Raw genomic sequence first — 24,035 nt, 5'->3', positions numbered from 1 at the left:
CAGTGAAATTTTTATTTGTTTGCTTGTTTCTTCATAAGTAAGCAGATAGTTCAGGGCACATTTAAATAGTTAATGCCACAGTACCCTCCAAAAATAATTTTTTCAAGTGTCAGAGGTCCATCCAAGTGACAGAGAAGTATGTGATGACTGGGTGCACAATTCTTCCCTCCTGAAGTCTGTCTTCTTAGGATCTTGCAGTATCCTACTTTTTTACTTTGTCTTCCTAACTCCCCAAGTTTTGGGCTATTGAAATTGCAGTCTTCTGTCCTATAGAAACTTAGTACCCTGTGATTTTAAAATGTAGTCAGACTTTCGATGTGTTGTTAAAGGAGGAATTAATTGCAGGCTTTGTGGTTATGATAATTTCCTTCAGCTGAGAATCCCAAAATACCTGGATATTTGCTCTTTTTATTTTTTAAATGATTTTCTTCTTTTTTTTTTAAATTTAACTTTTTTTTAAGTTTATTTATACAAGAACTGGGGTATAGGCCAGATGCACGGGAGGGCGAGAGGATTCACCAGAGACAGAGCAGGGAAAAAGAACAGGTAGACTGAAGAAATACACTGCTGAGGGGAGCAGCGGGCAAGACAGGAGAGGTCTACCACACATGTGGGACCCTCGCTAGCTGGCCAGGATCAAACCCTCTGCGGAGGCCGCGCGGACAGTTTCACAGCACTGTGTTCAACCACCTGTGCCACCAGGGGAGACCCTGGATATTTGCTCTTTAATCCATACAAAATCAGGGGTTTAATTTTTGCCCTCTTATTATTGACTTTCTTCATCTGTCCTGTATACCATGGCTCCCACATTCTCGAACAAAGGCCAAAGCTGTTATCTACTCTCAAAAAGTATATGGTGAGTTAACTGTGTCATGGCAGGATTTGGGTTGAAAAAGAAACTTGTTAAGTGACTGTAGTCACAGCTACAGTTCTTTTTTTGGTTTGTTTTTTTAAAAAGAGGAAATATAATTTCCCTGTGACTATGGTAATCTTCCTCATCCTCTCTCTTGATGAAATGATCATCTTTACTGGCTACTGAAGTAAACCTGTACAAGGTAGTTGTTAGATAGCCTTGTAGGAGAGGTGTAATGGATTTTGCTGAAGGGGAAATAAAGTTGAGGCCACTAAGGGTAGGGAGTGGCTATCTGGTGTTTTTTTTTTTTTAATGTTAGTTTATATAGTATTTATTTTAAGATAGGACCCTTGGTTTTCAAAATATTAAGGCAACTGAAAGTTGGGTGCTTGATTATTCACACATTTTATACTTGGGAAGCTACTGATGTTTATCCTTGTAGTCAGAATCATTAGTTGCCCTAACTCCTTTGCAGAAATGGCTGGCGCTGTGTTTGTACCAAGAGGCCAAAGACTTAATTTCTCCAGGAACTAGAGAAGTCTGAAAATCTCTCCTATATCCCATCCTTTCATATTTACCTGCCAATTGAAAGCCTTCCACAACCTTTTCATTCCTGCCTGCTCAGAGACTATGATTGAGTCTGGACTCATTGCTTTACGGTGTGCTGAAATTTGACCACATCTGGGAAGAAAATTCACAGAAAGGAAGAATTGTCTGTATTTTTGGGTTCTTAGGGAAAGGTTTTTGCATATACTTATGGGAACCACTGTTTGAACAATGGATGGAGAAATCAGAAATCAGTCATCCTGTTTATTCTTCTTGTTCCAGAGGTCAAGATGGGATGGAGGAATAATGGGCAAGAGGTGGCCTTTGTGAAAGGCAGAAAGGGAATACTTCTGGATGGAAGCTGAGGAAAGAGGGTGAAATGAGGAGTGTTCTGTCCTGGTGACTCAGATTTTTAAGTACATCCTCTCTGGGTTCCTGTAATCACACCCAGAGTTTTTAAGATGTTAAGAACTTGTTTCACAGCCGCATAGCACTGCATATGCATATAATCCCAGCTCCATGCCTTCCCTACTGACCTTGGGCAGGTTATTTCACATCTCTTAGCCTCACTTTCCTCACAAGTGGGTGTGGATTAGAATAGTGTTTCCCCCATAGGTTTTTGAGGGTTCTTTAATTAATGTAGGGTTTCTTAACCTCAGTGTCATTGACATTTGGGGCAAGGTAATTCTTTGTTGTGGGAGAATATAGACTGCTTAGCAGCATTTGTAACCTCTGCCACTGGGTAGCACCAGTGATTCACCACTCCCTCCTGTTGTGCCAATGAAAAATATCTCCCAGCACAGCCACTGTCCCTTGGGGGCAAAATTGTCCCTGGGTAGGGGCATAATTTTATTGTATATAAAGTCACTCAGTGCCTGCATATAGAACCTTTCTTCAGTGTTTAATGCATGCTAGCTGCTTGATAAATGTATACGTAAATGAATGACGTTAGAGTTGCTGTTGTTATGATGTTGAAAGAATGCTAGTTCATTCTTTAAAAATCACATTATGCGCCGCACTGTGAAGCTGTCCGCAGCCTCTGCAGTGCAGGTTCGATCCCTGCTGGCCTCAGAGCAACCCACATAGCGAGCAGACCTCTCCTGTCTCGCACGCTGCTCCCCTCAGCAGTGTATTTCGGTCCTTCTGCCTGTTCTGTTCCCCACTCTGTCTCCGGTGAATCATTTCACCCTCCCACACATCTGGCCTGTACCCCGGTTCTTGTGTAAATAAAATAAATCTTTTTAAAAAAAATCACATTATGGAGGAGACCCCTTGCTGAGATTCTTGTGGCATGGCAATAATCAAGTGTAGCACTCCCTTCCCATTCTTCTTTTCATTGATAGCGCACAACAGCACCCACAAGGTGTCTTTGTAGCTGTTACCATATACCTAGATTCCAAGATGCCTGTTGTTCTCTTGTTTCAGTATTTTTTAAATCAAAATAAAATATAAAGTGGGAAGTCACATGACTTTATTCTTCCCCAAAGGCTGATATTAACATATACTTAATGGCAATTTTGAAATTAAGGAATATGGTATTTCTGTGTCTATCTGGCTTTGCAGTGAGAAGCTCTTTATGCAAAGAGTGCCTCACTCTGCCTCTCCCCCAAATATTTCATATAACCAATGTCTCAAGCATACACTCGCAGACATTTGAATAGCCTGCATCTTCCAGTGTTCTGTGAGCACTTACAGGGCCCTGACATGAGTCTTTGGGCTTCCATACTGCTGGGAAACTGTAGAATTTCACATCTTTTTTTTTTTTTTTTTAATTTTTTATTTATTTATACAAGAACCAGGGTACATCAGAGGCGTGGGAGGGTGAGAGAATTCACCAGAGACAGAGCAGGGAGCAGAACAGGCAGACAGACTGAAGACACTGCTGAGGGGCGCAGCGGGCAAGACAGAAGAGGTCTGCTGCACCATGTGGGAATCTCCCTGGCCGGCCAAGAATTGAACCCGTGCTGCAGAGGCTGCGGACAGCTTCACAGCACAGTGCTCAACCCGCTGCGCCACTGGGGATGCCCTAGAATTTCACATCTCATCAGTACCAACGTTTTTGTTCAGTAGTCCCCATTTTGCCCTTTGTACAGTGTGTTTGAATGGTTATTTGGCTGTGTTAAGATGAGTATATAGTATGAACTAATGTTCTGACACTGTTGATAAGAAATATGTGCCTCCAGTTTTTATAAAAGGGTTGCATCATAAATGCTTGTAACTTATACTGATTGTACCAAATAATGGTACAAAAGAGAAAAATGGTGTGGCTCATTCACCAGTTATTCACTGAGTGTTGCCCTGAAATGTGCTTGAATGGGAGGTATGAATCAACTAAGAATTACGTTCCATGAGAGAGCAATCTTTCGCTTACTGTTGTTATTTCTAGCATTTTAAAGATTGCTTCAAACATAGTAAGCACACAAATAATCGTGGAATATTAATTGCTTTTTCCTTATTTGGTCTCACTTCCTACAGATGTCTCAAAGTGTAAGAATCTCATTGTCCTGTGATTCTGTTGTTTAATTACACAGATTTTTTTTTCATACAGTAAAGCCTCTAAACAACACAGCTGCTTCATCTGGTAGAAACAGACATATATTTTAACATCTGCGACACAACTGGCTGTGCAGGACTTACTGGTTGGACTCCATGTGGTGTCTGAGAACTTTTTAAGGATTTCAGCTGAGGTTAGACACCAATCAGCTGAATCCTGTCTTAAAGTGGAACGCCACTGTCAGAGTCAAGATAGAGGAGAATCCTTAGTCGTGCAGAGAACTGTGACATCAGTTGTATGTGAGGTGGCTTAAGCTGATCAAAGGATTGTTTTGTTTACCTCTGAAATGGTAAAAATATATGCTGGACTGAATTTCAAAGATGATACCTAATTAGAAAGTTTGCTTTTTGTGGTGCCAAGCACAGGCACCCAGCAATTGCCTGTTTGATTTTCTCACATACAGTTTTGTGTAGGGAAGTAGGAAACTGCCTGTGGTAGGTGCTAGGTAAATATTTGTTGATAGATTAACCTCAGATTCTTTCATAATGAAAGAGATGGGGCTCTGTCTTAGGACAGAATTGGGTTTTTCTCTATCCAGTCTACTCAGCCCAGATTTTATGCTACTAACAGAATGGTCAGTTTTCCAGTCTGCTCCTTTCCTTCCTGGTTGAATATTCATGCTGTAATAAAGATCGGAAATATTATCATTTTCTAGTGAACATAATCTTGTTTAAGGTATTTGATCCATTTAAAGAAAGACAACAGGCCTCATGATAAGAAATCCCAAAACAAGAGTGAAAATGTCCATGCTTTAGCCTAGTATAATTATTTTTGCTGTTCAGTTGCATAGGCAGGCTGCCAGGAGATAGGGGTACAAATTAATTAACCAACTGTTTGCAGAGATATGGCCAGGTCATTACTGATAACTATAGGCATAAATAAGGCAGTGTGTGGGTTGTTTTTCAGAACCAAGGGAGGACACAAATATGTTAAATAAAATAAAACAGACCAAAGGCTTAAGGGAGGGGTAGGGGAAGAATAATTTCTGTTCCTGTGTCAATTCTGTAAGAGCTGAATCTTTTTTCTTATTAATCTTTCCTAGAGATGACATGTAGTAAATACTTGGTAAATACGTGTTGGAGGAAGGAAGGAAGCTGTGACTAGTGCCATATTATTGCATGCTGGTTAGGGACTAGAACCTAGAGTCAACTAGATTTAACCTTTAACCCTGGCCCCACCTCTTGTCACTCTTATGATCCTGCGCCAGTTACTTAATCTTTCCATGCCTGTTTCTTCATCTGTAAACTTTGGCTAATAATAGTACCTATACCCGCAGGATTGTTGTGAGGATTACATAATTTGAAACATATACTTAGCATACTGGATAGCCTTGTAAGTGCTCAATAAATGTTTGACACAGTGGATGTTGTTGTTGTATTGTATTTAAACCTTTTCTTGACCTGTTACTTTAGAAACGCTCAGAAACACCAGGGGAGAAATGGGTGTTCAACTTGCGGTATCACTGAGCTGTGGCTATGCAGGTGTTATCTGCCAACCACATCTGTTTGCATATGGTTGTGGTAATTGAGCTTTGAGTACCTTATTCAGGTATGTTGACCAGTTTCTCCTAGAAGGATAAGGAATGAAACTGCAGAGTCTGAAGAAGTAAAACTGAGATAAGAGAATGCACAAAACTTTCTTGAAAGTATCACCTATTACATCTTCCAGTGATTGAAACAAAAGTGAGCAAATGAGCTGACAGTCAAAACAAAGGAGGAATACTTAAATGTTTCCCAGTGGTGGTAATCTGCACTTAATCTGTGTAAACAGGAAAAAGAGCTTTGCAACATTGAGATTAGGAGTAGAAGTAATTAACCAGTGATCAACGCCCCCTCCCCCCAGTTTTCCCTTACAAATCTCTCTCCCTAAGACCAACCTGAGAAAGCAGCTGTACAAGTAACTCTTGTGTATGAATTGAGACCAAACATTAGAAATGATTATAAAACTCAAGTACACAATTCTCAGAAGTTGGCATTAAGAACAAAAGAACAATTAGCACTTCAGGGACCTAGTCAACTATTCCCTGCTGTCTTCTAGCTCTGACCAAATGCTATCAACTGGAAGGCATTGGAGTATGTGTGGAATGAGTGAAGGTGTGAACAAATTGGACTGATTTGAGTTGTTTTCATAGGCATCGATGAGAATGTTAAATTGACATGTGATTGAGTACACCAGAATCTTTTTTTTTAAAGATTCATTCATTCATTCATTCATTCATTCATTCATTCATTCATTCATTCGTTTATGCAAGCACTGGTACAGTCAGAAGCGCGGGAGGGTGAGAGAATTCACCAGAACCAGAGCGGAGAGTAGAACAGGCAGACTGACGAAGTACACTGCTGAGGGGAGCAGCGGGTGGCAGGAGAGGTCTGCGCGCCATGTGGGACCCTTGCCTGGCGGCCGGGATCAAACCGGTGCTGCAGAGGCTGCGGGCAGCTTTGCAACCCAGCGCTCAACCACTGCGCCACCGGGGAGGCCCCACCAGAATCTTTTTAGACACAGGGAAGCTTTATCTTTATTTTTATAGTAACTTCTTCATAAATCAAGCTTATTTTGGAGAAAGCTTTAATTCACTTGTGTGTGTAAACAATGAGTAGTTCCAGATATTTGTATGTGGTTCTGAAACCATATTTTTAATTCATGTATGACTTTGAGTTATAGTGACACTAGATATATATGCCTTGCTTTCCACCCCACTCCCCATCTCCATTTGAAGAAATGATGTTTTGGACTTGGCTTATAAAGTGTTCCTGTAAAATTAGGAGTCCTCAGTATGATGACTTATTTGATATCTTCTTGGAACTTTCAGAGGCACCTAGATTTCACATGTTCCAAATGTTTGTTCCTCCCACTTACACTTGGCATTCTTCCAGGAATCCTTCTCAGAGACTGGTACCACCCATCTATCCTGTTCTGCAGGACAGGAAATTTGGCATCATTCTCTGAACCACCAGTGTATCCAGGTCATTACCAAGTCATGTCAACAATTTCTTCTGAATACCTCTGAATCCTTTCATCTTGCTCCCCCAAATCCAGGCTCCCCTGTCTCTGACCTGCCCTGTGACAAACAGCTCCTGACTGGCCTCACTCTACTTTTGAACCACAAACCTCCCTTCTCCACACTTCAGTTGAAAATAATAACAATCTGTTAATATTATCCTTCATTAAGGGACTTTCAGTAAGCACTTCTAAATGGGGGTAGTAAGGACCTTCAAAAATTGGCTTTTCGTAAAAGTAATGAGGACAAGATTTGTTAAAATGAACATTTTCAGAATGGCTGAATCTCTAAATACAGCAAGTTGTGTGGTGTTTCAATTCTCTCTATTTCATCCTCTTCCTTACTCCCACCCCTAACTCCACAGTGACTTTGAAAAACAACAGCTTCATAACTATGCTACCTGTGAAAACCAGAAGCCTAGCAGTCACCAAAGGGATCAGAACGGGTTTGGAGGTCCCCCAGAAAATTGTGGGTGTTGAAACTCTCTCATAATTCCCTAAAAAATTTCAAAGTAATAATAACAATAAGAAGCAGCAATCATTGAACATGGCAATTGTATCAGTTGAGCTATAAAGAGACTGACCAAAAAGCTGAATAGGAAACACTGGGGAATGAGCTGTCAATTGGGGTTTTAAAGAGCTCCAACATTTTCTTGAAATTCACAGAAATCACATACGTATGTAAGGCTATATAATGCTAAGAAATAAACCTGAGAATGTCCTAATCTCTCACCTCTGACTAACCTTGAGGCTCTCTGCAAGCAGGTATTGAAGACTAAGGAAGAATTATAAACTTCTTGCTCTAGAGCATTTGCAACATCCCTAGCCATATACGCAGCCCCTTAACACAGCCTGGGAGTTTCACTGATTCAAGTTATTTAAGAAGATGTCCAATAATTAGCTAACCAGGCAGAGACTTAACCACACATAACAGAATACAAACTTTACACAAGTAGACAAAATAAAACAAGGGCAAGTGGGTCTGATTTCCGGAATTGCCACATTATATTATTTGCATTGTCCAGTTTTCAGAACAGCAAAATACAAGTAAAGAAAGTCCTAATCTCTCACCTCTGACTAACCTTGAGGCTCTATGCAGGAATTGGAGACTAAGGAAAAATTATAAACTCCTTGCTGTAGAGCATTTACAGTAAATATGGCCCACATGGCGTGGTAAAAATATGAAATGGAACCATATTAAAGCAAAATTTTTCTATACTGTTTAAGTTAGTTAGAATCAAACTAGATTGTTTGAATTTAAGATGTTGACATAGTCCCCCAGGACAACCACAAAGGAAGTAACTAAGGGGGAGATAAAGTAGAATTGATAGAATTTAAAAAAAGATATACTAGACTATAACAATATCACAAAAGGAGGATGTAATAGATTAGAAAAACAAAAAGACTTAACACATATAGAAAACAAATAGCGAAATCACAGGCATAAATCCTACCTTATTATTAGTTACATTCAATGTAAATTAACAGTAGTCAGCAAGTAGAAAATGGCAGAATGAATTTTTTTATAAAAGCATGATCCTACCAAATGTTACCACCAAAGAGAGGCTCTCCAGATTTAAAGTCAGAAATATGTTGAAACTAAAAGATGGAAAAAATAAACATGTAAATAGTAGTCAAAAGAGCTAGACAGATTATATAACATCAGACAAAACAGACTTTAAAAAACGTCATTAAAGACAGAAGACATTTTATAGCTGTGAATTAAGAAGAAATAATTGCAAAGATATATGCAGTCTAACAGCAGAACCTTACCTTAAAATACATTAAGCAAGAAACTGACTCTGAAAGGAGAAAAAGACAATGCCACATTAAAAGTAACTCACTTTCAATAATGGCTATAACAGCTAGAGGATCAGCAAGAAAGTAGATGATATGAAAAATATAAAACAACTAAACATAACCACCAACAGCAGAATACCTCTGAAATGCATTGACATTTTCTTACGGATCATATATTGGACTATAATAAAAAAAGACCTCAATAAATGTAAAAGGACTGAAGTTATAAAAATACAAAGAACATTCTCTGACTACAGTGGAGTAAAATTAAAAATTAACAGCAGAAGGAAATTTGGGAAATTCACAAACAAATTAACATAATCCTGAAAAAGCAGTGGTCAGAGAAGAAATTACAAGTGAAATTAGAAAACACGTTGAGAATAATGAAAATGAAATACAATTTACACACCACAGTTAAAGTAGTGGTTAAGGGAAAATTTACAGTTTTAAACAGCTAATTAAAAGTAAAATTGATCTCAAATCACTAACCTAATCTTCTACCTTAAGAAATTAGAAAAAGGGGCCTCCCTGATGGCCCAAGGGGTTAAGATGCAGCACTATGAAACTCTCCATAGCCACTGCACCAAGATCCCCCCGCCCCCTCCTGGTTGGCCAGGGAGCAACCCAGATGGCACAGCAGACCTCTGCTATTTCTCTGCTGCTCCCCTCAATGGTGTATTTCAGTCAGTCTGCCTGTTTTGTTCCCCACTCTGTCCCTGGTGAGGCCTTTCATTCCCTTCATCTCTGGCCTGTACCCCAGTTCTTGTATGTATAAATAAATAAATCTTTAAAAAAAAAGAAATTATAAAAAGAAGAGCAAACTAAACCCAAAGCAAGCATGAGAACAAAACTAATAAAGGTTAGCGTAGAAATAGATAAACCTAGAATACAGGAAGACAATAGAAAAAAATCAACAAAACCAAAAGTTGATACTTTGATTTTGAAAAAAAAAATAGACAATTCTTTATCTAGAGTTTTAATTTTCATTGCTATGACTCATATTACTAAAATCAGTTAAATAGGTGACATCATTACTAATCTTAAGAAACAAAGGATTAAAAGGCAATACTGTGAACCAATTTGTTAATTATCCTAGATGTTATGGACAGATTTCTACCAAATATGACTCAAGAAGAATTTAAAAAAATCCAAACAGATCAAGTATAAGAATGAATTAATACCTTTAAAATTTCTCACAAAGAAATTTTAGGCCAGGGTTAGATGACCTCATGATATATTTTGATACCAAATCTGCAAAGAATTGGCACCCATTATAATCAAACTTATCTTAAAAAAGGGAAAATGGGGCCTCCCCTGGTGGTGTAGGTGGTTGAACGCTGCACTGTGAAGCAGTCCGCAGCCTCTCCAGCGCAGGTACGATCCTGGCCAGTTGGCGAGGGTCCCACATGGTGCGGCAGACCTCTCCTGTCTCACCCGCTGCTCCCCTCAGCAGTGTATTTCATCAGTCTGCCTGTTCTATTCCCCGCTCTGTCTCTGGTGAATCCTATCACCCTCCTGCACATCTGGCCTGTACCCCGGTTCTTGTATATATAAATAAATCAATCTTTTTTAAAAAAAAAAGGAAAATGAAGGAACACTTGTTAATTTATTCTATGAAGCCATTACTCTGATACCCAAACCAAAGACATCATAAGAACTGAAAAGTACTGACTGATATACTCATTATACATTATGAAATATGTATTAAATTCTACAGTGTACAGTATGCTCAATATACATTTGGTGGATAGATGGATTGGGAAAAGTCTGAGATATTATGATATGAATAATTTCTCTAATATTGCAACATTAGTCAAGCTTCAGTCCAGGTTATACTTTAATTTCAGCACTTCTCAAACACATGGGAATCTTAGTTACAGTGCAGATTTTGATTGAGAATATCTGGGTTGGAGTCTGAAATTCTGTAATTCTAACTAGATTCTCAGTGATATGTTACTGATCCATGATCATACTTCATGAAGTATTTTATTTTACAGATTTATTTATGCATAGAAGAGCTGGGGTATAGGCCAGAGGTGTGTGTGGGGGAGGAGAGAGGGAGGTGAAAGGATTCACCAGATACAGTGGTGGGGAGCAGAACAGGCAGATGTAGTGAAATACACTGCTGAGGGGAGCAGTGGGCACCACAGAAGAGGTTTGCTGTGCCATGTGGGATAGCTCCCTGGCTGGGGCTCTAACTCTGTGATGCAGTGGCTGCCAGTAGCTTTATAATGCTGAGATTTAACCCCTTGTACCACCAGGGAGTCCCCAGTAAGTCTGTATTTTGAAGATGAACATAGAGTGGGATATATAGAAGAGTATTCTCTCTGTGACTTGAGGAATCCGTATCAAACTCAATTATCTTTTAAAAGTTCTGAATCTTCTGGAGCATGTTTTAGTTAAGATATTTAAAGATTTTACAAATAAAAACTAATTATATCTTACAGCATTCCCTTAAGGTACTTGCAAATGATACAAATAGCAGTTTGTTATATTCACTACAGCTACACAGTTGGTGAATAATCAACTATACCATAAAGCAAGTAATATGCTTAACATAGTGTACCAACTGAAGGCTGGCCATCATAATTTCAGTTTTTACATGTTCATTACTAGTATATGGAAGTTTTATTTTTGTATATTGATCACGTGCGTAGGCTGAACATTTGTGTCCCCAACCCCCAAATTCTCATGTCAAAACCTAATCCCCAATGATATGATTTTAGGAGGTGAGACTTTTGGGTTGCCGTTAAAACATGAGGTGGAGTCCTCATGAATGGGATTAGTGCTCTTATGAAGGAGGTTGCAGAGAACTCCCTTTCCCCTTCTGCCATGTGAAGACATAGCGAAGGAATGAATATGAAAAAGGGAGCAGCTCTCAGCAAATTTGCTGGTACCTTAATCTCAAATTTCCAAGCTTCCAGAACTGTGAGAAGTAAATGTTTATTATGTATATGTCACCCAATCTATAGCAGTCTGAACAGATTAAGGCAATCTTGTATCCTGTTAGCTTGATAAACTGGTAAATTCTAGGAAGTTTTTGTCATTCCTTGTGATTTTCTATGTAGTTAATCAGTCATCTGTAAATAGGGACAGTTTTATTTCTTCTTTTCCAAAGTGTGAATCTTTTGTTTCCCTTTTTTGGCATATTTCCAGCTAGAACCTCTAGTACTCTGTTGAATATGATGAGTGGATATCCTTGCTTTGTTCCTGATCTTAGGAGGAGGAAAACATTCAGTCGTCATTATGTATGGTATGTTAGTTCTAGGCATTTGGTAAATGTTCTATATCAGGTTAAGGGGGTTCCCTTTATTCCTAGTTTTTTTTTAAGGTTTATTTATTTATGATTACAGGAACTGGGGTACAGGCCAGAGGTGTGGGAGGTGAGAGGATCCACTAGAGACAGAGCAGGGAACAGAACAGAATAAGCAGACCAAAGTACACTGCTGAGGGGAGCAGCGGGCGAGGCAGGAGAGGCCTGCTGCTCCATGTGGGTAGCTCCCTGGCTGGGGATTGAACTTGCACCGCTGCGAACCTGCGGACAGGTTCACAGCCCTGCACTCAACCCCTTGTGCCACCAGGGAGGCCCTGGTGTTTTTTTTTCTATTGTGAATTTTCTATTGTGAATGGTTATTGCATTTCTTCAAATATTTTTTCTGTATCTGTTGTTACAATTATACATTTTTTTTCTTCCTCAGCCTGTTAATATAGTGGATTACTTTGGTTATGAATTATTTGAAGTATCTTGCTTAGTTTCCAAGTGTATGGAAATTTTTTGTCTTTCTGATACTGAATTCTGGTTTATTCCACTGTGACCAGAAAACATACTTAGTATGATTCAATTCTTTTAAACTTGTCAAGGTGTTGTTTTTGTTTTGTTTTGTTTTGTTTTTAATGCCCCAGGATATGGTCTATGTAAGATGTATCACTTAAAAACATAAAGTTAGGGTAGTAGGCCATGCCACTCGATAGTCATGCTTTTCTTATTTGTATGAGAACTACGGGTCTTCTGGGTACAAGACACTTGGAGGATGCGGTGATGAGGTATTGCTGTATTGAGTGCCTTTTTTTTTTTAAAGATTTATTTATTTATACAAGCACTGGGGTACAGGCCAGATGCATGGGAGGGTGAAAGGAGTCACTAGAGACAGAGCGGGGAACAGAACAGGCAGACTGACTGAAATATACACTGTTGAGGGGAGCAGTGGGCGAGGCAGGAGAAGTCTACCTCGCCATGTGGGATTCTCGCTGGCCGGCTGGGATCGAACCCGCACTGCAGAGGCTGCGGACAGCTTCACAGTGTGGAGCTCAACCACCTGCGCCACCAGGGAGGCCCTGTATTGAGTGCCTTTTGAACAGAATAAGGAGTGGTATTCTGAACAGTCATGAGATTATAGTAATCCCATGAAAATAGTAATGAAAATAAGCGCTACTTTTCCTGAGCCCATATACAGACATAGAGCTGAGACAGACATAGAGCTGAGTATTTTACATAAAGTATCTCATTCAATCCAACAATCTATTGAGATTGCTATCATTGTTTTCACCATTTTTCAAAGTGTAGAAACTGTCTAGAGGTTAACTTTGTTTGAGGTTACAATACCAATTAAGTGGTAGACTCTTAATGTAGTCTATAACCTACCATAGACTACAAGTTTAATTGAAAGGTAGTGGTGCAGGTAAGCTTCAGTGAGGATTGGAGAGATAGCACTTCTAGATTTAGAATTCATGGCATTACAACTTGGTTTCTGACTTGAGAGGTCAGAATTTACTGATACCATTTTAAGTACCTTAAGGCATATACAGAATAACCTGTCATGTGCGCTGTCATGTTGGTCACCACCTTTGTAGCCCTACCTTTTCTAACCCAGGCCCTAGGATTTTGATATTTGCCTTCTCGATTTTATCCCAGGTGCCGTATCTCAGTTTCATAATAAGTGATGACAATAATGATACTTGTGACTTTTGTAATTCCCTGTGGGAGGGTTACTTTAGCAGTGCCATATGTAGTTAGTTAGTGATTAATAAGGATTAGATAAAACTGTTTATGTCTGTCTAACCCTTTAGTCCTCTGAGGTTTTTGCTGGTTACATATTCTTGAAACATCTCATTTTTATTTCTTTTTAAGATTTATTTATTTACACAAGAACCAGGGTACAGGCCAGATGTATGGGAGGGTGAGAAGATTCACCAGAGACAGAGCGGGGAACAGAACAGGCAAACTGACTGAAATACACTGCTGAGGGGAGCAGTGGGAGAGCCAGGAGAGGTCTGCTACACCATGTGGGATACTCGCCAGCCGGCCCAGATCGAACCTGTGCTGCAGAGGCTGCAGACAGCTTCACAGTGCGGTGCTCAACCACTTGCGCCACCAAGGAGGCCCTCATTTTTCTTTCTTTTAAATCCAATTTTTATTGACTGCTCTATTTCAGACAGGACCCCAAATCACATATATTTTTGCAGAGTATTTATTAGCCTGTTTTGTCTTGGTTGGTTCTATCATTTAACATCCTGTGTTCAAATGAAAGTTCCATTTCTTTTAATTATTAAAGCATAGGGTATTACTTTAGGAGGTGTGTGTGTTTGTGGACAGTGGAAATAAAATTCTTTTTTATTCTTTTCACTTTAAGATTTTTTTTTTTAAACTCAATGAATGAGTTCTTTTTTTTTCTTCTTCTTTTTTTGAGATTTATTTATACAAGAACCAGGGTACAGGCCAGAGGCGTGGGAGGGTGAGCGGATTTGCCAGAGACAGAGCGGAGAGCAAAATAGGCAGGAAGACACTGCTGAGGGGAGCAGTGGGTGAGACAGGAGAGGTCTGTCGTGCCATGTGGGGCTCTCCCTGGCTAGCCGGGAATCGAACCCGCACTGCAGAGGCTGCAGACAGCCCCACAGCGCTGTGCTCAAACTGCTGCACCACCCGGGAGGCCCCTTTAATACATTGTTATAAGAGGTGGTGACTATAGACTAGCAGAGATTAGAAGCAATGACCTATGTACCACTGACAGTAAAAATAAAAATGATTAAAATCATAATAGTAAGACAGACTTACCTCATTCTCTGTGCCCAACAGTTCTAAAAGTTTTATATATAATGACTTGTTTCATCTTCATAACTACTCACTAAGGTAGTTACTGTTACCTTCCCTATAGATGAGGATACTTGAAGCAGAAGAACTTGCCCAAGTGATGTTGTTGAGATTTGAACTCAGGCAATCTGATCTGGAGACCTTTCTCAAATTATTTTGTTGAGAACCTCCTGTACCAGGCACTGTGCTGTGCCGATATAATCCCTGTCATTACAGAGCTTACATCTTTGTAAAGTGAGGGACGTAGCCAAACACAAATAACTAATGTATGGAGTAGAAGCTGAGGTCTGGAGCCAGATGGGTAACATATAGAGGAAAAAAATTAACTAAGGCCGTGAAATGAGAAAGTGATTAGTTTGTTGGCATAATTGCCAAGGAGATTAAAATTCTGGAGTTGAAAGTTCAAGGAAAATGCTGTGTCTTGAGGTTGCAGACATAGGCAGGACCTTCAAAGCATTGGTTTTCATTTTTACTACTAGGGGTTTAATCACACCAGGTGACATTTATGATTTAAAAACATCATTCACTACTGGGTGATCAGAAGGGGGGTTGTTGGAAGAGCCGGAGAGGAGCACAGCCATTGTTTAGCTCAAAGACCAAATAAAGGACAAATGATAGAAAAGATAGTAAAAATGACTAGCACACAGTACTTACCGTCTACCTGTTATAACCATTTTACATATATCTATTAGTCTTCCCAACAATTTTGCATAGTATGTACTATTATTTACCCCCTTATCAATGAGGAAACTGAGAAAAGGCTAGTAAGTGTCAGGGCTGGGGCTTGAATGCAGTCAGTCTGGCACCACAGGCTGTGCCGTAACATCTAGGTCTTCCTTCTATGTCTTCTTCCATCCGTGCATCCACATTAGCTGCAGTGAGGAAGGAAGAAACTGCTGACCTATTTTTGGCTTCCTCCTTCTGCCTCATCCCCATAGCCACAGTCACATCCATGGTTTCCTGAACTCTTTGCGGGTTTCTCTGGAGCATGTTCAGTTTGGTTTCTTCCATCTTCATCACACAGGCACCTCCTATCTAACTCCTACTTTTGCATCAGCCCTTGGCCGTCCCCCACTCCACACATACACCCTTCACCTAAATCACTCCACACTCGTGCAAGAGTAATCTTTTGTGTTATGTGGTTTCCTTGCTTAAAATCTTGGGTTCTCCCTTACTTGCAGGGTAGTGCTTAAGTTCCGACATATAGGCCCTGTATTTATGTAGGGAGATCAGCTTTTCTCTGTCCCCTTGTGCATTCATTGTTGCAGGGAGTGGTCAACTATACCATCATGAGACTACTTGGAAATTAAGCTAATGTTATAAATCAGTCCATTCCTATAAAGTGTATATGTCAAGGTCCTGTGAGTTTAATTAGTGAGAACTGGGACCCTTGCAGCAGACATTTCTAGTGTTAAACACTAATATTTTGTGTTTTTATGTCTCTTGCTAACATTTATTGACAATTTACTATGTGCTTAGAACTGAGTGCCCTCCATGGATTAGTTCATTTAATCCTCAGAATAACACTATGAAATATAGTCCCATTAACTATCTTATAGATGAGGAAAGTGAAGTTCAAAAGGTTAAATAATTTAACTGTGTTCACATAGTAAGAGGAAGAGGAGAGACTTAGATCCAAGTCATCTGACTCCAGCACCACTCTTAGCTACTATACTGCACACACTAGCAAAATAGAGTTTGCCAGTGTGCATATTTGTGACTCAGATTTTAAAATATGAAATTGCATAAGAAATTTTAAATATAAGAATAGTGACATGTTAAAGGGAAACCCATTCACCCTTGAATATTTCTCACTGAAAGAGATACTCAGTTCTAGGGCATGACTATGTCATTAAATGATATAAAGGCACAATCATAAACTTGATCTAATCTAGTTATTTATTATCCATCAAATTTGTGCCTCCTACCAGTCAAATTAGACACTGTTAGGCACTGTCACAAGAGCAGAAAACAAGACAGATGTGGCAGCTAATCAAGTGTGGGGAAATAAGGCTCTCACAGCTAGCTGTAGTAACATACATGCAGTGGTGCTTTGTGGCAAGGCTAAGTCAATGCTCTGAGAGCATTTAACAGGGCCCTGCTTAGCCAGTCCCCAAGGAATGACATTGAACCTGAGACTCAATAAAGTAAAGCAGTAAGCCAGGTAAAGATCTGGAGGAAGTGAGTCTAGGCAGAGGGAAGGAGCAAGCCCCAGGGTATTGTGACAGGAGAGAGCATGGTGTGATCCAGGAACAAAACAAAGGCCAGAGGGACCATATCCATCAAGAGAACCAGCAGTGGGAGAAGCAGATCCAGGTTGGTCAGGGCTTCATGGGCCTTGATAGGGCTTTTGTTTTTTATCCAAAGAGCAGATGGATACTATGAAGAGTCTGAAATGCCAGTTACTATTTCACAAACACACGCAAGAGACTTCTGTCACACAGGGCCATCAAAGTGTCCACTATCCATTACATTTCATAAATCAAAAATCAGTGAGTGAGGGATTATAACGGAGGTACAAATGGTATTAATAAGGGCACAGCTGAGAAGGCATTGCTGTCAGTTATTGTTGAATGGTAGGAATTTCAGTAGAAGGGAAAAGCATTCCATACTGCAGCAAATGTGCTGGCCAAAAGGTAGGACTGTAGGAGGACAAGACAGGTTCTGAACAGTTTGATTCAGGCTGGAGAGATGGGAGGAATCAGAATGCTAGGGACCTTCCTTGCAGAGAGGTAGGTTCGGGGTCCAAGTCTCACTTTGGAGTCAGCAGAGATCTTAGGGAGAACGGCAGAAGTATTGTTTTGCTGATTATTGACTTTGGAGAACAGAGAGGAGGAGACTGAAGAGCAGAGAAACTCTGGCTCTGTTTGGAGATATATTCAGATATATGGAGGCCCTACGCCCTGATTGCAATAGAAGTAGCATGGAATAGGCCAGTACTGACCATATGTCTGGGGGGAGGTTGGGAATTACCTGGTCTTATGAACCCAACAGACCTGCATTCAAAGATTGCTACTTGTTAGCTTGTGAGATCTCGTTGTCTATATACTTTGGTTTTCTGAGCAATATAGTAGGGGTTTGTGACTCCTGTTTCACAAGCTATAGGGGAAGGATATTGAGTGATACTTCCTAGGGCCAGGTAACCTAAGGCTTTACATCTGTTAACTTTCTACCCTGTGAAGTACCTGGTGAATTAGGTAGAATGATCATCACCTTTTGACAAATTAAGAGACTGAAGTTCAGAAAGGTGACAGAACTTGCCCAAAGTCACATTGGATTCAGTGTGATAGAGTGTGTCCCACACTGTTAGCTGCTCTGCTTAAAATACCCGTGATAAAGAATAACAGATTGAGCAGGAGAGGGAGCAGTCCTTTGAAGAGATGACAGCTGAGCAGACACCTGATGTGTAGACTGTACCAAACATCTTGCAAAGAGCAAATGATCCCGAATGAGAAAGCTTTTAGGTTTCTGAAGGGAGAAAATGGGGATCAGTGTGCCTGGAACAGAATAAGCAAAAATGAGAGGAGCAGAGAATAAGGGAATAGAGAGTGAGACCATGGTAGACAAACATATGGTAGAATCTTGGAGGCTGTGACAAGGGCAGGGATTTTATTCCAAGAGGGAAATCACTGGAGAATTGTAAACAAATGTGCTTGAAAGACTCACTCTGGCATCTGTACAGAAGGAATTGTAGACACCTGTGAGACTTTTCCATAGTCCATTGGAAAGGTGCTGGTGACAGATGAATAGTGATGGCAGAGAAAATGGAGACAAGTGGACAGAGGTTTTAGAGCAGAACTGACCAGACCCACTGGTGGCCTGGTGTCAGGAGGGAAAGAGGAGTCAAAGATGACACCTGTGGTTTTTAGTTTGATTAGGGGATGTATAGTCCCTTTTATCCAGAAGAGGGGACAGGGCAGAATGGAGAGTGAGGTTCTTTTGGAACTTCCTGTTCCATGTGAGACCTCTATTAGACCTCTAGATGGCAATGACTAAGTAGATAGCTGGATGTGTGAGCCCAGACGGAGCTCACGAAGTAGAAATTTGAGAGTCATTGGCTTATAGAAATTTGGGAGTGTGGGAAAAATGAGGCACACAGGGTATTGCAAAAATGAAATGTTTTGCTACAACATTCAGGTTTTGCTGGTGGTGATCTCAGTACTCAAATAAGGCATAGTAGCACCAATGTACCGGCATATATACTGCCCTGTTCAGGGTTTGAATTTGGACAGAGGACCTTCATTCTGCATGTGACTGAAGGTTTTGCACCCATGTGTTCATGTCCCCATCTGCATAAATCCAATCATTCCTTAGTATGCTGACTTGGGGTCTCCAAAGTAAATGATGGCCTAGATGTGGGTGCTGGGCCACTCGCTAATTGAAAGTTCAGAATGACTCTGATTCCTGAAAGAGATTTAGCACTTATGTACAGTAAAATCCGTTCTTTCAAATTAGTTCAAAGTCTATGGGATCAAGTACAGGTTTGAAACTTTATTTTTTAAGTTATATATTTTAGAAGTGTATTTGATAAACATTTTTTTTTTTAACTCAGCAAGAATTCATTTTGTCAGTTCAATTATTTAATTGCATTGCAAGTCAAGCTTTTCCCTACTTGCACTTAGGCAGGTTTCATATGGTAATTTGGAGATGAACTAATTGTGAACTTAATGCTTCAAAAATATTCAGAAACATACATATTCTCACAAAAAAGTTATTTCATTATCCCTGTTGCCATAACATTCTACACTCTGTTCTTGTTGCTAAGCCTCTGGAATGTCCCAGTGCAGAAAAGGGATACAGAATTCCCTTATTTTTTTCCCTGAAGAAGATATTTTATATAATTTATTTTGTATTCTCTAGCTTACTTCCAAATTGAGATACTCGAAAGAATTTAGAAAGCTAAAGCTGCTTTAAATTTTCACAGTAGATCTCGATTTTCATAGGGTTGCACAAACTGTATTCAAGTGTACAGTGTTTCTTTCTACATGATTCTCTGTGTGTGCATGCACATAGGTGTGTACAACATGTGTGATGTGCTAATGAGCAATTAATAACTGATCTCAACAAATAGTGCAAATCTCAGTGAGTCTTGGTTGTGCTTTCGCCCTGGAAGTTCACATCTCCATCAGTAAAAGGATTATATTGTAGACCAATCCTATATAATGTGTTTCACATGGGGCTGGGCCCAAAGTAGGCTCTTCAGTGTATGTTAGTTGTTTATCAGTTATGGTTATCTCATTAATTGCAAACTACCTTAGGTTATTGAGAAATTTGAAAGTTTTCAAATTGATACTAGGAAATATCAATTCCTGGCCCCTTCCAGAATGACACCTATCCTCTCAGCTTTATTGTTAATGTTTTTTAAGTCTCACAAAAGGATCAAAGTAACGATTCTTTGGTAGATACCTAGGAGAGGAATTGGACTATATGGTGGCCTATTTTTAATAATTTGAGAAACTTTCATGCTGTTTCCATAGGGGCTGGCCCAGTCGACATTCTCACTGGCAGTGTGTGAGGGCTACTTTTTCTCCACAACCTTGACAACACCAGTTTCTGGTTTTTCTGATATGGGCCATTCTCACAGGTGTGAGATAGTGTCATTGTGATTTTGATTTGCATCTCCCTGATGATAGTAATGATGAGCATTTCTGTATATCCTCTGTGGAGACGTTTCTATTTAGTGCTTCTTTATTTTGATTGGGTTGTTTTCTTTTTGTTGAGTTGTGTGAGTTCTTTATAGATCTTGGATAACAGCCCCTTGTTAAATGTATGGTGTCCAAATGTTTTCTCCCCTTCAGTAGGATGTCTTTATGTTTTAGTGATAGTTTCTTTCACCACGCAGAACAATTTTCTACATAAATACCATTGTGGCATATTGAATTCTTATTACTTGAGAGGATTGGTATGATTTTTCATATTTTACATAGCATTATTTTTAAGGGCTTAGAGGGCAGTCCCCAGAAGTATCTGATACCTGGCTAAATAAACAGTGTTGCTTAATACTGAATGCTATGGGGAAAACACACAAACCAGTATATTGCATAGGCCTAAATCTGAAATGAAACCACTTAATTTTAATAATTTTTTTTTTAATAGAGGCATGTTTTTATTTATTTATTTAGTTTTTTTGTTTTGTTTTGTTTATACATGCACTGGGTACAGTCAGAAGCACGGGAGGGTGAGAGAATTCACCCGAGCCAGAGCGGGGAGCAGAGCAGGCAGAAGGACCGAAGTACACTGCTGAGGGGAGCAGCGGGCGGCAGGAGAGGTCTGCGCGCCATGTGGGACCCTCCTCCGGTGGCCGGGGAGCAGCCGGGGATTGAACCAGCGCCGCAGAGGCCCCGGGCAGCTTCGCAACCCAGCGCTCAACCGCTGCGCCACCGGGGAGGCCCAATTTTAATAATGTTTTAACTACTCAGTTAATAAAACTGAGTTTATTTTATAATGAAACTGTTGGTTTTATACTTGAAACATTTCATACTTTTCAGCTGTATAGTAAACTGAAAATTAAGCCATTTCTATGATTCAGATTTTCTTCTTAATTATTCACTGGAGGCATTTAGCCCAGGGGTATATATAACTTCAGGTAAACTACTTTATATTTTCATTCTTTTAGATGAAATACCATGTCAAGAAATGGTAGCTATGGAAAATGGCTTATTATTTGTTGAGCATTACTTGACTGTAACCTTTCCCCTTCTCCCACATATACTATTTTTAACTCAGTGTGGGCATGCTTTCAAGGAAAATAGCACATTGTTTGGCTCTTTCTTTTCGTTAAATTATTAAGCTTAGTCACAGTAGTCAGGACTCTACTAGAAGCTTCTTACGTTATCTAATCTGTTCATCCAGTCAAAGATGTTCAGCCCTGACAATGCAACTTTTTGGAGTTAGAATCTGGAAGGAATTTTAGAAATCATTGTTCTGCTGTCTTCAAGAGGAACTAAATCTAAGACATTGCTATTCTTTAGAATCAAATCCCAGCTCTCAGACACCTCTCAGAGTCATTTTCCTTGAGTGGAGATATAATAATATCTATCTGGGTGGCTGTGAGGAGAGAATGAGAGATAGCACATAGAAACTGCTGCACCCCAGAATCATGTTGGTCCCTGGTGTATTTCAGATTCATAGTAGCTATCTGAAATTCAATGAAATGGAAACTGTAAGATAATCTGTGTTATAGCTGTGTGTAGATATCAGATCAGTAATTTGATATTGTAGAGATTATCATAACTTTACATCTCCTTAGGACATTTCTTTTGCCTTTAAAACCACTAAAATCATCCAAGCTGGAGAAAATGTGAAATTAAATCTCATAGGAAAGAAAGTAACTTTTTGGACACCCCCCTCCACACACACACACCACCACTGTTCCTCTTTTAAACTTGATTTTTTAGTGATTAAAATATTTGTGTAATTGAAATGCTCTAATTATTCATTTATTGTAGATACTCTAGTGTAAACAGCAGTAAACACTTAAAGTCACCAATTTTGAAATACTAAAAGATTTAGATTCTGAACCTAAAAAGATCTAGGATTTAAACTGTTGACTCTTTTCCCTGGATTATTGCTAATTGTTCATGGTTAAAATTTTTTAGTTAACCATGTATTACCAGGTATTAACTTATTTTTCCAGTTTTCTGTATGTACAGATTGCTTAGTTTCATATTTGTGTTCAGTTACTACTATGACAAAAAGCAACTGCCGTGTATATTGTCTTATTCTAGTAACGGAACTCAGATTAATATGCGCAATGCTGTATTTGTACTAAAGTTCCAGCTCTGTCCATTAGTCATCGGTATATAAGCAAAAGGACTAGAGATTGTTGTAACCTAAAAAGAGTATAAATATAATTTTCTTTGTATCACATGAATGAAACCAGCAGTTTTACTCTTTAGAGAAACCTCTGCTTTCTTTAATAAGTGTTACATAGAATTTAGAGATCAGGTGGCTGGACTAGAATGCATAGTTAAATAAAACCATTAGATGGTACAGTTTAGTGAATTGCTAAGCATTTTATATGGCTGCAGATTCTTCCCATCACCCTTGGTGGAGTGGAGTTCATCTGAAGTTGCTTTCTTGTGTGACTTGTATTCATTGTTTGCATTTTAATAGAGTTGTCTGTTTCACCTCGTACTAATGATTTTTGATGCATTGTATTTTAACCCTTTGTAAAGGTATTTCTGTAAGCTTCATTTGATTTCTCTCAAGAGTCTCGGTATGCCACATCAGTTCCTTTTAAAGTGGGGTAATATTTTTTCCTGTGTACTTTATAGGACAGTTCCTTTAGAAAGTACCACCACCTCAGATTTCATATTCATCAGAACTAAATGAGTGAGTGATGTCTCTCTTTTTTTGTTGCAGACATGCCAATATTTGGTCTCTGTCCAGCCCACGATGATTTCTACCTGGTGGTGTGTAACGACTGTAATCAGGTTGTCAAACCGCAGGCATTTCAATCACATTATGGTAAGTGCTTAACCATTTAAAAATGCTTATTAGATGATTATAAGGAGGTAAAAGGCAAGGCACGATTAAACTGAAGGCCAGTGTCAGCATGGGTAGGATATAATACCCCATCCCTCTGTCAGGAAGTAGGCTTTCTCATTCACTAAATGGATTAATGCCTATCAGATGCTAGGTGTTTTCTGAAGTTTATTGAAAATGGTGGGCATTTTCTTATTTTGCTTAAAGTTAGATGAGGAAAATGAGTTTTATAAAATCTTTTGAAATATTGTATCAATATAATAGAAGGTTTATTTTCTTTTAAGTTCATGGTTGTGGATGTTAAAATTACACATACACACAATATGGAGATGTGTTTTTTTAAATGTGATTTTGAAAATTCTGAATGTGTCTTAATGTTCTAATTTGTAAATATGATGATGCTATGACATCTTCCCCAACACAATGTACCTGTACTTAGAACGAGGCATTGTCACTGTAGGAGTTTCACAAATCCCTGAGCCATTATTGTGCTTTCTGAAGCTTCAAGCCTATTATCTGTTTAATTATAAAGAGTCCAAATGAGGTTGTTTTGCATTGTCAGATGCCACTTAAAGTATTTAAAATAAGAGTCTAGGCCCTTTCTGGTGGCACAGGGGTTAACGTCTCCACACTATCAAGCTATCACCAGGGAACTGGCCCACATGGCACAGCAGACCTCTCCTGTCTCACCTGCTCCCCTCAGCAGTATA

At 39.4% G+C, this 24,035-nt stretch overlaps 1 protein-coding gene across 1 annotated transcript in view; it reads left to right on the top strand.

The window, feature by feature from the left end:
• ATXN7 (ataxin 7) overlaps positions 1–24,035 on the top strand; it is a gene marked incomplete at both ends in the record, with an annotated part of 85,469 nt that overhangs the window by 18,027 nt on the left and 43,407 nt on the right. Inside the window, 1 exon segment of the mRNA XM_084247899.1 lies at positions 23,203–23,307. Within this exon segment, the coding sequence (XP_084104025.1) occupies positions 23,203–23,307 (105 nt within the window).

This window comes from Talpa europaea (genome assembly GCF_964194135.1).
Source record: "Talpa europaea genome assembly, chromosome: 11".
Taxonomy (NCBI): Eukaryota; Metazoa; Chordata; class Mammalia; order Eulipotyphla; family Talpidae; genus Talpa; species Talpa europaea.
This window is presented reverse-complemented; position numbering and strand designations above follow the sequence as displayed.